The sequence below is a fragment of the Macaca thibetana genome, chromosome 4, assembly GCF_024542745.1.
Source record: "Macaca thibetana thibetana isolate TM-01 chromosome 4, ASM2454274v1, whole genome shotgun sequence".
NCBI classification, from domain to species: Eukaryota; Metazoa; Chordata; class Mammalia; order Primates; family Cercopithecidae; genus Macaca; species Macaca thibetana.
In genome coordinates, this window is record NC_065581.1 from 128,417,112 (window position 1) to 128,433,141 (window position 16,030).

The 16,030-nt window shown below is 41.9% G+C and overlaps 1 protein-coding gene across 1 annotated transcript in view; it reads right to left on the bottom strand.

The window, feature by feature from the left end:
• Window positions 1-15,258, bottom strand: part of PEX7 (peroxisomal biogenesis factor 7) — a 92,728-nt gene extending 77,470 nt beyond the window's left edge. The window contains exons 1-3 of the mRNA XM_050787969.1: window positions 15,027-15,258; window positions 12,221-12,278; window positions 10,989-11,139 (exon numbers count right to left, since the gene is read on the bottom strand). Of these exons, the coding sequence (XP_050643926.1) occupies window positions 10,989-11,139; window positions 12,221-12,278; window positions 15,027-15,156 (339 nt within the window). The 5' untranslated portion in view covers window positions 15,157-15,258. The remainder of the gene's footprint in view (window positions 1-10,988; window positions 11,140-12,220; window positions 12,279-15,026) is intronic.
• Between the last annotated feature and the right edge of the window lie 772 nt (window positions 15,259-16,030).

Consider the following 16,030-nt stretch of genomic DNA (forward strand, 5'->3'; position numbering starts at 1 on the left):
ACCCAGGCTGAAGGGCAGTGGTGACATCTCGGCTCACTGCAAGCTCCGCCTCCTGGGTTCATGCCATTCTCCTGCCTCAGCCTCCCGAGTAGCTGAACTACAGGTGCCCACCACCACACCCGGCTAATTTTTTTTTGTATTTTTAGTAGAGACAGGGTTTCACCATGTTAGCCAGGATGGTCTCAATCTCCTGACCTTGTGATCCGCCCACCTCGGCCTCCCAAAGTGCTGGGATTACAGGCGTGAGCCACTGTGCCTGGCTAAAACTTTCAGTTTCTAATGACATAATTACTGGTATGCCTTATCCTACAATAGTTTCAAAGTAGCAATGTTAAATTTTTTGAATGTAGTTTCAAATTTCTTTCCAATTCTTTGTTTTTGTTTCTTGTGACAAGAGTCTCACTCTGTTGCCCAGGCTGGAGTGTAGTGGCACAATTTCACTCACTGCAACCTCTGCCTCCCAGGTTCAAGCGATTCTCCTGCCTCAGCCTCCCAAGTAGCTGAGATTACAGGTGTGCACCACCACACCCAGCTAATTTTTGTATTTTTAGTAGAGATGGGGTTTCACCATGTTGGCCAGGCTGGTCTGGAACTCCTGGCCTCAAGTGACCCACTCGCCTTCATCTCCCAAAGTGCTGGGATTACAAGCATGAACCACCATGCCCAGGCCTAATTATTTTTGTTTATCAGACTGATCTTATTAGGAATGTCTAATCAAAATACTGGGTTTCTAAAGCCACTTGAAATAATTATTTCCAATACCTAGTTATGGCATCAATTTGATGGACCTTTAATGTGCTTGTTTTCAATTTTTAGCAATTGCTTTTTCTTTCCAACTTATTAATACATTGGGATTCTTAATTACATAAAACATTTCAATGGTTCCAAGGTCAAAACTATAATACAAGTTATATGTGAAGAAATCTTATTTCCATTCTGGTCCCCTTTTCCCTGATTTCTACCTTACCCCCTTTCAAGGTAACCATTTTTATTAGTTTTTGAATTATTTTTCCGTTATTTCTTTTTGAAACGTATATACACAATATATATATATTTATAATATATAACTGGTACAGTTAAATATATATGTGCTTCTATTCCTCTCTTTATGTAAAACATAAATTTTACATACATTTACATAGCTCTGCCAATAATTTCATTTCATGTTAGCTTGCAGCAAAACCAAACATAATTTCTAGTTTCATATAAATTGCATAATTCTCCTACATATGTTTTTGAATAGATTCTAAAATCAGAGATGGGGATTTTAATTTCTATCTACAGTTCACTCACTAACTCACTTCAGAGACATGCATAGTGTTGACACCTACACTGTGTGTATGAGAGAGACTACAGATACAGTAGCAGTAGTCATGCTTGAAAGTCCTTCTTTATCTGAACATATTCTATTATAGTTTCCATCTATTTAAAACTATCATTTTCTCTTCTTTAAAAAAATTTTAGAAAACTTTGAGGTTAGATAACGGGTTGGGAATAATGATTTTGCAAGGTAAACCAAATAGCTCCTTTTATTAAAGATTTTTTAAATCTACATTTTGAATATTGCAATCCCCAAATTATTAGATAACACACATATCAAGGCCATTAGAATTGAACACTTATCAAGTCAAGGCAGTGGCTTCCAAACAATGCTGCACATTGAAATCATCTGGGAATCTTTAAATAATACTGATATCTGGCTCCAGTCCCAGACACTGTGACCTGGGCATGAAGATATTTTAAAGCTTCTGGCTGGACGCAGTGGCCCACGCCTGTAATCCCAGCACTCTGGGAGGAGGAGGCAGGCGAATCACGAGGTCAGGAGTTCGAGACCAGCCTGGCCAACATGGTGAAATCCCATCTCTACTAAAAATACAAAAATTAGCCAGGCATGGTGGCACACGCCTATAATCTAAGCTACTCAAGAGGCTGAGGCAGTAGAACTGCTTGAACCCAGGAGGTGGAGGTTGCAGTGAGCTGAGAACATGCCACTGCACTCCAGCCTGGGCAAGAGAGCAAGACTTTATCTCAAAAAAAAAAGAAAACAAACAAACAAACAAAAATTTTTAAAAGGTCCCAAAGCAATGCTAATCTGTTGCAAAGTTTAAGAACCACAGACCTAAGGCTGGGCACAAGCTCAAGCCTGTAATCCCAGCACTTTGGGAGGCTGAGGTAGGCAGAACACCTGAGGTCAGGAGTTCAAGACCAGCCTGACCAACATGGTGAAACCCCATCTCTACTAAAAATACAAAATTAGTAGGGTGTGGTGGCGCATGCCTGTTAGCCCAGATACTTGGGAGAGCGAGGCAGGAGAATCACCTGAACCCGGGAGGCAGAGGTCGCAGTGGGCCGAGATCGCGTCATTGCACTCCAGCCTGGGCAACAAGAGTGAAACTCCATGTCAAAAAATAAATAAATAAATAAATAAATAAATAAATAAATAAATAAAATAAACTACAGAGTTAAGACAAGCCTTTGCATACCTTTTTTATGTTAAGTATTAAAATTCCAGATGCCTGAATTATAGTCTAATCCTACTTGACAACTAATACTTGAAGAAGTGGATTAAGTAGAAAATGGACAATACTTACCTATCCATGTACGTCCTGTTTTCTGCCCACAGTGTGTGGCCCAAAATCTACACAATTCATCTTTCTCCTGAATTTTAAAAGCATAAAGTCCAACCCCCACGATAAGGTATTCAAGGCCCATCAGGATATGAACCTTACCCACCTCTGTTACACCATCTCCTAGCACACACACTCTATGCTCCAGGCACATCAAAGGACATGTGGTTGTGTGGATATGCCTCGCTCTTCCACAAATCTTAACTTTTGTAGAGGCTCTTCTCCATCAGAAATGTCCTTTTCGGTTAGGTGTGTGGCTCATGCCTATAATCTCAGGACTTTGGGGAGCCAAGGTAAGTGAATTGCTTGAGCCCAGGAGTTTGAGACCAACCTGGGCAATATGGAGAAACTCCATCTCTACAAAAAATTCAAAAATTAGCCAGGCATGGTGGCACGCACCTATAGTCCCAGCTACTCAGGAGGCTGAGGCAGGAGGATTGCTCGAGCTCAGGAGGCCAGAGGATTGCTTGCCTCAGGAGTCAGAGGTTGCAGTGAGCTGAGATTGTGCCACTGCACTCTGCCTGGGCAACAGAGTGAGACTCCATCTCAAGATAAAAACAAAACAAAAAAAGAAATATCCCTTTCCCTTAGGGCTGCCTAGCAAACTACTAAAAACTACTAACTGCCCAAGACTCAGGTCAAATAGCACCTCATCTGTGGAAGTCCCTAGTTCTCCTCTCTATGTACCTTCTAGATACCTCTTTTCAACATCTATCATCTTGTACGGAATGTTTTTTTTGTTTTATTTTTTAATTTACATGGAACCCTAAACGGTTTGTTTACATGTCCCAGAATTACAACCAGAGAACAGCACATGAGTCTTATTTATACCTGCATCTTCAATGACTGACACATGCCTGGCACATAATATGTGCTACAAGTAGAGACAGGTCTCCCTTTTTTAATACAAGTCTAAACTTTAAAATATAAAACAAAGTCAAAAGAAGGTAAATGCTTTTAAAACATGAGAATTGAAAGGTGATGACATATCACATCCTAATGGCAGTAAAATCCAAAAAGGGAGAATTGATTCAACTGACATTTAACTAGAAACTATTTTTCTGTACAATCACAATCTTTACAGGGAGAAGTTTTAAATGGCTATTATAAATTCTAATAAAATCTTATTGCAGTAACCTATTCCAAAATCAATGGCTGGGCATGACTAAATATGCAAAAGGAAATATATCAAGTCCAACTATTTCCTCAATTTTTTAAAAAGAAACAGGATGCAAAGAAAGAAAAAAATGCCTTCAGTTGATAAATCTGTTGTGTAGTTTTAAACATAAATGCATTTCTGAAGAAAACACACTGATTTTAAATGCAGGACTGGTTGTCATTCTGCATTAATATTTTTTATTGGCACCTGATATGGTTTGGTTTTGTGTCCCCACCCAAATCTCATCTTGAATTGTAATTCCCATGTGTTGAGGGAGGGACCTGGTGGGAGGTGACTAGATCATGGGTGCAGTTTCCCCCATGCTGTTCTAGTGATCGTGAGTTTTCATGAGATCTGATGCTTTTAAAAGTGGCAGTTTCCCCTGCTCTCTCTCTCCTGTCGCCTTCTGAAGAAGGCATCTGCTTTCTCTTCACTTTCCACCATGATTGTAAGTTTCCTAAGGCCTCCCCAGCCATGCAGAACCATGAGTCAATTAAGCCTCTTTCCTTTATAAAGTACCCAGTCTCAGGTATTTCTTTATAGCAGTGTGAAAAAGGACTAATACAGAGAATTGGTACCAGGATAGTGAGGTACTGCTATAAAGATAATCTGAAAATGTAAAAGCAACTTTGGAACTGGGTAATGGGCAGAGGTTGGAACAGTCTGAGGGCTCAGAAGACAGGAAGATGTGGGAAAGTTTGGAACTTCTCAAAGACTTCTTGAATGGTTCTGAACAAAATGCTAATAGTGATATAAAAAATGAAGTTCAGGCTGAGACGGTCTCAAATAGAGGTCAGGAACTTAATGAGAACTGCAGTAAAGGTCATTCATGCTATGCTTTAGCAAAGAGACTGGTGGCATTTTGCCCCTGCCCTAGAGATCCGTGGAAGTTTGAACTTGAGAAAGATGATTTAGGGTGTCTGGCAAAAGAGATTTCTAAGCACCAAAGCATTCAAGAAGTGACCCGGTTGTTTCTAAAAGTGTACAGTCACATGGATTCATGAAGAGATTATTTGAATTTGGAACTTATATTTAAAAGTGAAGCAGAGCATGAAAGTTTAGAAAATTTGCAGCCTAACCATGAGGTAGAAAAGAAAAACCTATTTCCTGGGGGAAAATTCAAACCTGCTGCAGAAATTTGCATAAGTAACAACGAGCCCACTGTTAATAGCCAAAACAATGGGGAAAACGTCTCCAGGGCATATCAGAGATCTTTGCAGCAGCCCCTCCCACCACAGGCCTAGTGGCATAGGAGGGAAAAACGGTTTTGTGGGCCTCAGTGGCCCTGCTGCTCTGTGCAGCCTCAAGATATGCTGTCCTGCATCCAGCTGCTTTAGCTCCAGTCATGGCTAAAAAGAACCAAGGTACGGCTAGAGCCATTGTTTCTGAGAGTGCAAGCCCTAAACCTTGGCAGCTTCTATGTGGTGTTGGGTCTGTGGGCGCACAGAAGACAAGAGTTTAGAAGATAAGAGTTTAACCTCTAACTAGATTTCAGATGATGTATGGAAACACCTGAATGTCCAGGCAGAAGTCTGCTGCAGGGGTGGAGCCCTCATGGAGAACCTCTGCTAGGGCAGTATAGAAGGAAAATGTGGGGTTGAAGCCCCCACACAGAGTCCCTACTGGGGCACTGCCTACTGGAGCTGTGAGGAGACAGCCACTGTCCCCCAGGCCCCAGAAAGGTAGATTCACTGACAGCTTGTATTATACACCTGGAAAAGCCACAGGCACTCAATGCCAGCCAGTGAAAGCAGCCATGAGGACTGCACCCTTCAGAGCCACAAGGGTAGAGCTGCCCAAGGCCATGGAAGCCCACCCCTTGGATGTGAGATATGGAGTCAAAGGAGATCATTTCAAAGCTTTAAGATTTAATAACTGCCCTGCTGGGTTTCAGACTTGCATGGGGCCTATGGCCCCTTTGTTTTGCCCAACTTCTCCCATTTGAAACATTTAGCCAATGCCTATAGCCCCACTGTATCTTAGAAGTAACTAACTTGTTTTTTATTTTATAGGCTCATAGACAAAAGGGACTTGCCTTGTGTCAGATGAGACTTTGGACTTGGACTTTTGGGTTAATGCTGGAATAAGTTAAGACTTTGGGGGACTGTTGGAAAGTCATGATTGGTTTTGAAACGTGAAAAGGACATGAGCTTTGAGAGAGGCCAGGAGGGGAATGATACAGTTTGGCTCTGTATCCCCACCCAAATCTCATCTTGAATTGTAATACCCATGTGTCAAGGGAGGAACCTGGTAGGAAGTGATCAGATCACGGGAGCAGTTTCCCCCACGCTGTTCTTGTGATAGTGAGGAGTTCTCAAAAGATCTGACGGTTTTAAAAGTGGCAGTTTCCCCTGCTTTCTCTCTCTCTCTTTCTCTCTCTCCTGCTGCCTCGTGAAGAAGGTCATCTGCTTCCCCTTCACCTTCTGCCATAATGTTAACTTTCCTGAGGCCTCCCCATTCATGCAGAACTGAGAGTCAATTAAACCTCTTTCCTTTATAAATTACCCACTCTCAGGTATTTCTTTATAACAATGTGAAAACAGACTAATACAGTACCTATCATTATTGACTTCTCAACTTTTATCATTATCAAAAAGCAAATAATTGATTCATTTCTTAAAATAAACAAGATTTTAACTCTTAAAATGTATAAGCAAATACATTTCCTCCATAACAGAATACTAATAGTTGCATACTTAGGTCAAAAATAAGTTTTTATAAGCAATGCTCAAAAACCTCAATGGATCAAATATGTTATAAAAATTCAGCAAATTGATAAACCTTGCTATTTGACAATGAAAACAAATTTTAACTTTTTTAAATTGTGATAAGCAAACTCATTAGTTTGAAAATTAGAAATTAATATATTACATTGATTTATGTCATCTTTAAAGTCACTTTAACTCACTCTCAGTAGCACAGTGTTTTAAGTCAGAAAGCAGTGAAATAAAATTGTCGATTCACTCTTATTTTTCTATTCTCACTGAATTTTTTAAATTTTTTATTATATATTCAGCAGCATTAGAATAAGCAAAGCCAAAGGCATTTTATGGGACTCAAAAGACACAATGACCTCTGTAGACACTAGTTAAACAATACACAGAACAATTTGATTCCTACTTCGATGCTAAGTTTAGCAACCATTCACACAGATAATGTCCACGTTTTTCTTTCTTTTCATTTCACCAAGACCTTCATTCCTCAAAGCCTAAAATATATCTAAATCTTGGATTTCTCTTTTTTGCTTCATCTGACAACTTGAACATTGACTGTTGGACACACAGCCATCAAGTGATAAAATGGGTAACTGGAAAAGTTCTAACTTGTTTTGTATTTTTCAAACCCTATTAAAATAAGAGCAAATAATAATACTAGCTCATATTTATTCAATGCTGGTTCTAGTTCAAGCACTCACAGCAACCCTGTGATACAGACTACTAATAAACTTAGTTTGCAAATAAAAACACTCAAGTTTAGGAAAAACATGTGACATATGCAAGGTCTCACAACAGGTAACTTACAAAGCTGGGATTTGAATCCCAGATTGACTAAAACCATGCCATACATCTTTATTATATAGTCTCTTCCATAGAAGAAAATGAGCCATTAGTTGCTGTTCCATTTCACAACATAGCTTCCCTGAACATACTGGTGGAAAAACAAACAAACAAACAAACAAACAGAAATTGGCTATGTTCATTCATTTATCAACTTTTTTTTAATAAATTTTTTTTTAAGACAGAGTCTCACTCTGTTGTCCAGGATGGAGTACAGTGGCACAATCTCAGCTCACTGCAACCACCACCTCCCAGGCTCAAGTGATTCTCATGCCTCAGTCACCAAATAGCTGGGACTACAGGTGTACACTACCACACCCAGCTAATTTTTGTATTCTTAGTAGAGGCGGGGTTTCACCATGTTGGCCAGGCTGGTCTCAAACTCCTGGCCTTAAGCGATCTGCCAACCTCGACCTTCCAAAGTATTAGGATTACGGGCATGACTACCGCACTCAGCCTCATTTATTAATTTATTCAACAAATATTTACAAGCTCCTTAAAACTCTCATTTGAGCTCAAATCCTTTTAAGTATTTTTGAGTATTTTGCATATGCAATGGACTGAATATGTCCCCACAAAACTCACAAGTTGAAATCTTAACCCCCTACAATGTAATGGTATTAGGAGGTACGGCCTCTGGGGGGTAATTAGGTCATGAATGTAGAGCCCTCATGAATGGGATTAGTGCCCTTATAAAAGGGATTTCCAAAACCTCTCTCATCCGCTTTCCATCACCTGCAGATACAATGAAAAGATAGTAGTAGTCTTTGACCTGAAAAAGGACTCTCATCAGAACCCAACCATGTGGGCACCCTGACCTTGGACTTCCAACCTCCAGAACAGTAAGAAATAAATTTCTGTTCTTTATAAGGCACCCAGTCTATAATACTTTGTTACAGCAGCCTGAGTAGACTGAGGCAGAAATTGGTGCCAATAATTAGGGGTGCTGCTGTAACAAATACCTAAAAAGGTTATCTTCATTTATTTTTCACATAACCAAGCAAAATATGTGAAACAGTAAACTCTGACTGTTGAAGCTACTTGTTTTCTATTACACTAACATTCAAGGCATCCTGATACAAACGCTTACCAAAAATTGCATTTGAAAAGAAAACAAAGGCTAACTAGAATAGTAGCATGCAAAACAAATTTAAAAAGTTAAAAAACAGAAGTGTATCTTCAGTTCAATAGATCAGTTGCAAAATTATAGAATGATGTAAAACTGGTTTAACAGCAGTTCAAATAATAAAAGAGGTAAGTGTGTTACTAGTAGACTCAAAGTAACCTAACACTAAGACATGGCTGAGAACAATGTATAGCCACTTTAGGTAATATTATTAGAACTAGGGGCTCAAGACTATGGTGGTAAAATCTTATAAAGCTTAGCCCTTCATCACATTTCTGGAATAAATTAGATATATATTGAAAGGGGCACTGAAAAACAGTGCCCCTTTCTAAGGCACTGTTTCAAGGATTATCAAAGGAGGCTACCAGGAGGATGAAAGATGTAAAGATCATGTCATCTGAGGACAGGGCAATGAAATGACAAGTGCACAGTCTGGAAGAGAGCACAGTGGCTATTTTCAAGAGGTTTCCTGGACAAAAGGGGCTGGACTCGGTCTTACCACTTCAGAGAAAGGCACTAAGAGCAGCAGTTGGTTGCTATAGAAGGTAGATTTGGGCTTACAAGAAGCAGTTTCTTAATCATCAGAACAACCTAAAAATCAAATAAGTTATCTCAAGAGAAAGTGAAATTTACTTTCACTGAGATGAAGACTGAGTGACCACCCATCCAGGACATCCTAGAACAGTATTTCCCAGAAAGTAGGTGCACAAGAGATTATTTTAACTGGTACATACATTTATTTTATTCATTACTTATTTATCTTAATATACATTAAAAACAAATAAATGTACATACTAAAGTAGCCATCAACCCCATTGTTTCATGAATATTAGTGTTTTAGGATAAATGAAGCAACAACTTCAGTTGATTAAAAGAAAAACATTAAGTCAATATACTGAATTTAACTTAAGTAGCAATATTATTTTATGATGTTAGTTATCACCCTTGAATTTATATAGGTAATAAAAGGCACCAAAGATTTAAGAAAAGGAAAAAAAAACTACTAAAAAGAAAAGTATTTTTTAAAAAAGAAAGAAGGAAAAGAAAAACATTAAATTAATTATAATACAAATGATAAAAGAAAAAAAAAATGTCAAAAATCACAAAAACTAGCCTGGGCAACATAGCGAAACTCCATCTCTACAAACACACACACACACACACACACACACACAAATTGACTGGGCACGGTGGCTCACGCCTATAATCCCAGCACTTTGGGAGGCCAAGGCAGGTGGATCACGTGAGCCCAGGAGTTCAAGACCAGCCTAGCCTACATGGTGAAACCCGTCTCTACTAAAAATACAAAAATTAGCAGAGAATGGTGGCGCACATCTGTAATCCCAGCTACTTGGGTGGCTAAGACACGAGAATGGCTTAAGTACAGAAGGTGGAGGTTGCAGTAAGCCAAGATTGCACTAGCCTGGGCAACAGAGTGAGGCCCTGACACACATACACACACACACACACACACACACAAAATTCACATACGTTCCACAAAAGTATCTGAATTTTGGACATACTGTTCTGTAGAGATTCGTGCACTGATCATCCTGAAACTAAAACTTCTCCTTTACCAAAATTGTCTTAGTACTCAGTAATTCCCTGAAAACATGATAATTTACAACTACATTTATTCAAATAGCTATCACAATTAAAAAAAAATTAAAATTTTTCATTATTTCAGTAACAATCTTAGAAATCTTGATTGTCAATAGCTATAGCTATAAAACATCTGGATCCCTCACATAACTAATCTTTACCACAAAAGACTGATATTCCTGCATCTAATAAGCATTTATTGAGGGCCTTCTCGGGCCAGGCACTGTGGTGGACAAAAATTTGAAAGTAGGGTAGCAAGTTGTCATTTGAAGGATGTACTGCTACCTTAAGGAAAATCTTAAAACATTTAAGGTAAAAACACAAAAAGAGGATGTCTTCATTATTATGTTCACTGAAAATATACATGTATGTTAGTATAACTGAAGCCCAAACTATTTTCTATGCTATACATATACACACACAAAATCTAGACACATGAACCAGATTTAGATATAAAATCCCTTCAGTAAGTCCTGCCTCATACTCAGTATTTTATACTCTTGCTCCAATATACTCTGAAACACCTCGAGAATCTCACTGAAGCCCCAAAGGCAATCTTATGACGTCTATGTGAAAAGTCCACCTACCTCTACCTTAAGGCACCATGTGGCAAGCACATTCTTAGAGCACAAAGAAAGTGATGGGCCTCTCAGGAGGAAATGGTGCCAGAGTACACTGCTGGAGGCGTTTCTTCTGCCTAATGAGAAGACTGACCTTTTCTTTTCTTTCCCAGCTCCTTAGGCCAAAGGTACTTTATGTTTGAATAATCAAATAATAAGTGACATCTAATATGTATACGAAATGCTAAAGTTTAAACTTGTCCCCTGAAGATATTTCTCCATGTGTACATCCCCAAATGGATTTCAACCAAAGTCGAAGAAAGAAAAATAACCAGCTCAGAAAGATTCCCCTCCTACCTCCTGAGTGTGTTCTTTATAGACTTGCAGTGGCCCCGCAGCTTTGGCAGTGTCCCAGAGCTGCAGCGAGCCATCGCCACTACAGGTGATGAGGACATGTTCATTGTTCTCACTCCAGGTCACATCAAACAAACCATCATTCCAGTCAAAGCTACACTAGGAAAAAACAAAAAAACACAACACTTACATAGGCAGCGACACAACAACAACAACAAATAACAATTATAATTATGGTTTTTTTCTTACAATTTATCACATATTTTAACACGTATATCTCATGTAATCTTCACAACTATGGGAGTTAAGAGAGCAGGTACTTGACAAATATGGCAACAGATTCAGAAAGGTTAAAAAAACAGTCCAGTGGAATGTAACAGTCCAAAAATGTAATGCTACACAATATACTACTCCATATTTTTTTATGTTTAAGTTTTATAATTTACGAGTGGACACTAAGAGACAGGCTTCAGATTTGTTTTGCTTTTTATTTAAGAGAAAGAGTCTTGTTCTGTCACCCAGGCTGGAGTGTAGTGGCCCAATCCCAGCTCACTGCAGCCCTGAACTGGACTCAAGCAATCCTCCCACCTCAGCCTCCCAAGTAGCTAGGACAACAGGTGTGCACCACGGCATAGCTAATCTTTAAAAAAAATTTTTAGGCCGGGCCCAGTGGCTCACACATATAACACCAACTCTTTGGGAGACCAAGGCGGGCAGATCACCAGAGGTCAGGAGTTTGAGACTAGCCTGGCCAAAATGGTGAAACCCTGTCTCTACTAAAAAATACAAAAATTAGCTGGGCATGGTGGCGGACACCTATAATCCCAGCTACTCGGGAGGCTGAGGCAGGAGAATCACTTGAACCCGGGAGGCTGAAAGATTGCAATGAGCCAAGATTGCGCCACTGTACTCTAGCCTGGGTGACAGAGCCAGATTCTGTGCATAAAAAAAAATTTCTTTTAGAGACGGGGTGCCCCTAACATAGTGGGGGACCCTATGCCCATGAGGCTGGTCTTGAACTCCTGGCCTCAAGTGATCCTTCTGCCTCAGACTTGGGAATAGCTGGGACTATGAGTGTGCACCACCACAACCAGCTAAAAATAAGCTTCATCCTATGCAAACGCCAAGGTTCCTTTTATATTGTATATTAAAACATTAACCAAAGAGTCAAAACCTAACTCTATTAAGGCTTTAATAGCAACAGTAAATACCTTTAATAATTTCAGCCCCCTTACCTTCTAAAAAGCCTTAGCCCAGATTCATCTGGATCCAGTATTAGTAGGGTTCCACAGCCTAAAGAGAAAAAAAATCAAGGTCATCCCTTTGAACCTGCCAGGGTAACATCAAAAGTCAAGGAGTTATCAAGTAATTGGTACCTGATTTTAATACCACAAATTTCTCCCCAGAGTTTTTCAGACCTTAAATACCAAACAGTCAGGTGATCAATTTCTCCCTAAAGTTTTTGGGACATGAATACCAAATGTGTTCTCTATTTCTGTTTTTCCATATTGTACTTCAGTTACTAAATATTCAACTTCCCATTGCACCTAAGATTGGAATCCAGACATGGGCCTAACAAAGGGGTGAAATACTTAAGGGCCTACTCTGTAGCCAGACAAGGCACCAGAGACACAAACCTTCCAAGTTGGTGTTATCATCCCTACTGACAGATGAGAAACCTCTGGCTTACAGACCCCAGGGACTGCACTCCTCACCAGTAAATCTAAAATACATCTAACACAGGATTTTAAAGCAAAATATGAATGCGGAGATACCTGGTGGGATTTACCACATAACTGGTGGTAATACACCGCTGAAAACAGTATTAATATGTTACCCGTCAAAGATTATTTTACCAAAGGGCCATTGTATTTTAAAAGTTATATTTACTTTTATAGAGACCAAGGGGGAAAATCTCTTCTATTTAAACATGACTGAATGTTTTTTTAAATGCCAATTCCTTTTAAAGAGTTTTTGCATAAGATTTTAAGTAGCATTTACAGGCCAGTCACAGTGGCTCACGCCTGTAATCCTAGCACTTTGGAAGTCCAAGGCAGGAGGATCGCTTGCACCCAGTTCAGAACAAGCCTGGGCAACACAGTGATACCGTCTCTACAAAAATAAAAAATCAAAAATTAGCCAGGTGTGGTGGTACGTGCCTGTGGTCCCAGCTACTGGGGAGGTTGAGACAGGAGGATCATTTGAGCCCAGGAGGTTGAGGCTACAGTGAGCCGTGACTGCACCACTCTACTGAACCTAGGCAACAGAGTGTGACCCTGTCTCTAAAAAGAAAAAGAAAAAAAGGAAACTACTACCATTATAGACTCATGAGTCTTCAATCCAACTGGTGGGCCATGTAAATCTGAATGTGCCAAGCACTAAGAGCTAATAAAGAAAATAAATCAAGTATTTCTCTGAGTTTTAGAAGTAACATTTTTTTCTGCTGTAGGACAAAACAAAAAATACAACAGACCACTGACATTATGAAATGAGTTGTTGCATCTCCCTTCAGTGCCTATAATAGCTAGGACATGAATTAAGGCAAAAGCGAGAGGCCGGGCGCGGTGGCTCAAGCCTGTAATCCCAGCACTTTGGGAGGCCGAGACAGGCGGATCACGAGGTCAGGAGATCGAGACCATCCTGGCTAACACAATGAAACCCCGTCTCTACTAAAAATACAAAAAAATTAGCCGGGCGAGGTGGCGGGCGCCTGTAGTCCCAGCTACTCGGGAGGCTGAGGCAGGAGAATGGCGTGAGCCCGGGAGGCGGAGCTTGCAGTGAGCCGAGATAGCGCCACTGCACTCCAGCCCGGGAGACAGAGCAAGACTCCGTCTCAAAAAAAAAAAAAAAAGGCAAAAGCGAGAATGAACCCATGCCTTTTCATCTAGTCCACTGAGAGAGATGATTAACTTTTTTTTCTTTTTTCTTTTTTTTTGAGAGACAGTTTTGCTCTTGTTGCCCAGGCTGTAGTGCAAAGACACGATCTCGGCTCACCGCAACCTCCACCTCCTGGGTTCAAACTATTCTCTTGCCTCAGCCTCCCGAGTAGCTGGGATTACACGCATGCGCCACCACGCCTAGCTAATGTTGTATTTTTAGTAGAGTCGGGGTTTCTCCATGTTGGTCAAGCTGGTCTGGAACTCCCGAACTCAGGTGATCCGCCTGCCTCGGCCTCCCAAAGTGCTGGGATTACAGACGTGAGCCACCTCACCGCGCCTGGCCTTTTTTAAGACGGTGTCGCAGTCTGTCACCCAGGCTGGAGTGGAGTGATGTGATCTCAGCTCACTGAGCTGGGGCACAGCGATGTGATCTCAGTTCACTGTAGCCTCAACATCCCGGGCTCAAGCGGTCCTCCCGCCTCAGCCTCCCGAGCAGCTGTAACTACAGGCTGAGCCAATGCGCCCCGCTGGAGACAATTAACTGTAGTCTGTAACAGCTACTTGCTAAAGTATGCATTCCTCGTGAGACAACTACAGGTGAGAACTGAACTTAATATATTTCATGGTGTCACCGGTTGGACTCCAGGCGTCCATTCAGGAGCATCCTTCTTAGGACGGCCAGCCCGCAGGTCGTGGCTCAGTGCTCGAATGCAGACTGGGAAATCTGGGCCAACTCGCGAGCCCTGGGGCGGTTCTGGCTCAGATCGTCTTTCCCGTACAGCTGTGTGGAGCGGACCGCTCCGAGGTACCGCGCAGGCTACCCCGGCTCTCCGCACGGGGACGTGTGCCTGGGCGTGTGACAGGTGGCAGAGGCAGCCGTTCTCAAAGAACAAGGACACGGGCTACCAGGCTACACCTATATGCACTTACACACAACTGAAGAGGATCGACTCCCGCTTCAGACCAACTCCTCGCGCTCCGCAAAGTGAGAGGAGCCGACCAGCGCCTCTTCTGCCCCCTGGCGCGGACCCGCGGAACCGTCTACGCTCAGAGGGGCTTTCCCTCAAGCGCGAGGAGCTAGAGCCCGGCCGGCCCCCGCCTCCGCCTCCGCCCCCCAGCCCCGGCTGCGCGCCCCCGCCCCGGCTGCGCGGCCCCGCCTCACCCGCGATGCCGTAGTGCTGCGCGGTGGCGCAGGCCAGGCGGCCCGGCAGGTACGGGGAGAACTCGGCGGCGTAGCCGTGGCGTCCCGGCACCCGCAGCGTCCGCGCCGGTCCGCCGCACACCTCACTCATCCCGCCCGCCGCCCCCGGCCCTCGCCGCCCCTGCCGCGGAAGTCGTTCCGAGTCGGAGGCGCACTGGCGCGATTAGAGAGACCAGGAAGACCGGGCGGAAGTGCGGGCCCCGTGCCCTGTATTCGATATTCTGATTGGTCCGCACAGGAAATGGACTCCGACGGAGACCATTTTTGTTTTGGGTGAAACCAAACTGAATTGCGCCTGCTGCAAAGATACAGATCTTTCAGGGGAGTAATCCAGGGTTAGGTATTATTAATAATTACGACAACTTTTGTCGTTGCATCTCAGCCTCTGCTGCGGTGCTGTTTTTTATTAATTTCATTGAGCGTTTGGAAGACTGGCATCAGGAACTTTTCCTGATGATTACAAAGTGAGACAAGTTACAGCCGACTCTGAAACCACGTAGCGCGTCCAAAATTGCGTGCTGCTTGCCCAAGGAAACTGGAAGCAATGATAACTTAAGTCCGTGAAGTCAGTGCGGTCTTTAGGGATAACAGCGTGGGCTGGTGGGCTACTTTCACACTATAACTGGAAAAGACGAGACACCGACTCCAAACCAACTCCCCATACTTGGCAAGTGAGAAAGAGGAGCTGGCCAGTTCTAATGAAGCTAAGAAAAAAAGCAGCACATCGTCATAAACAACTTTTTAAAAAAAGTATTACTACATATGTATATATTGTATGGTAATAAGTGCTCAGATTCTGGTGCTCACTCTATTCATTCATTGCCAGGCATGTACTATGTGGAGAATGACCAGATATAACTTATCTGCCAAACCAAGATACTTTTGGAGTAAAGAGGGTCTAACTATTAAGCCGGGTCAACAGGCACAAACCAAGTCATATGATCACCTTAACCATATACCAAGCA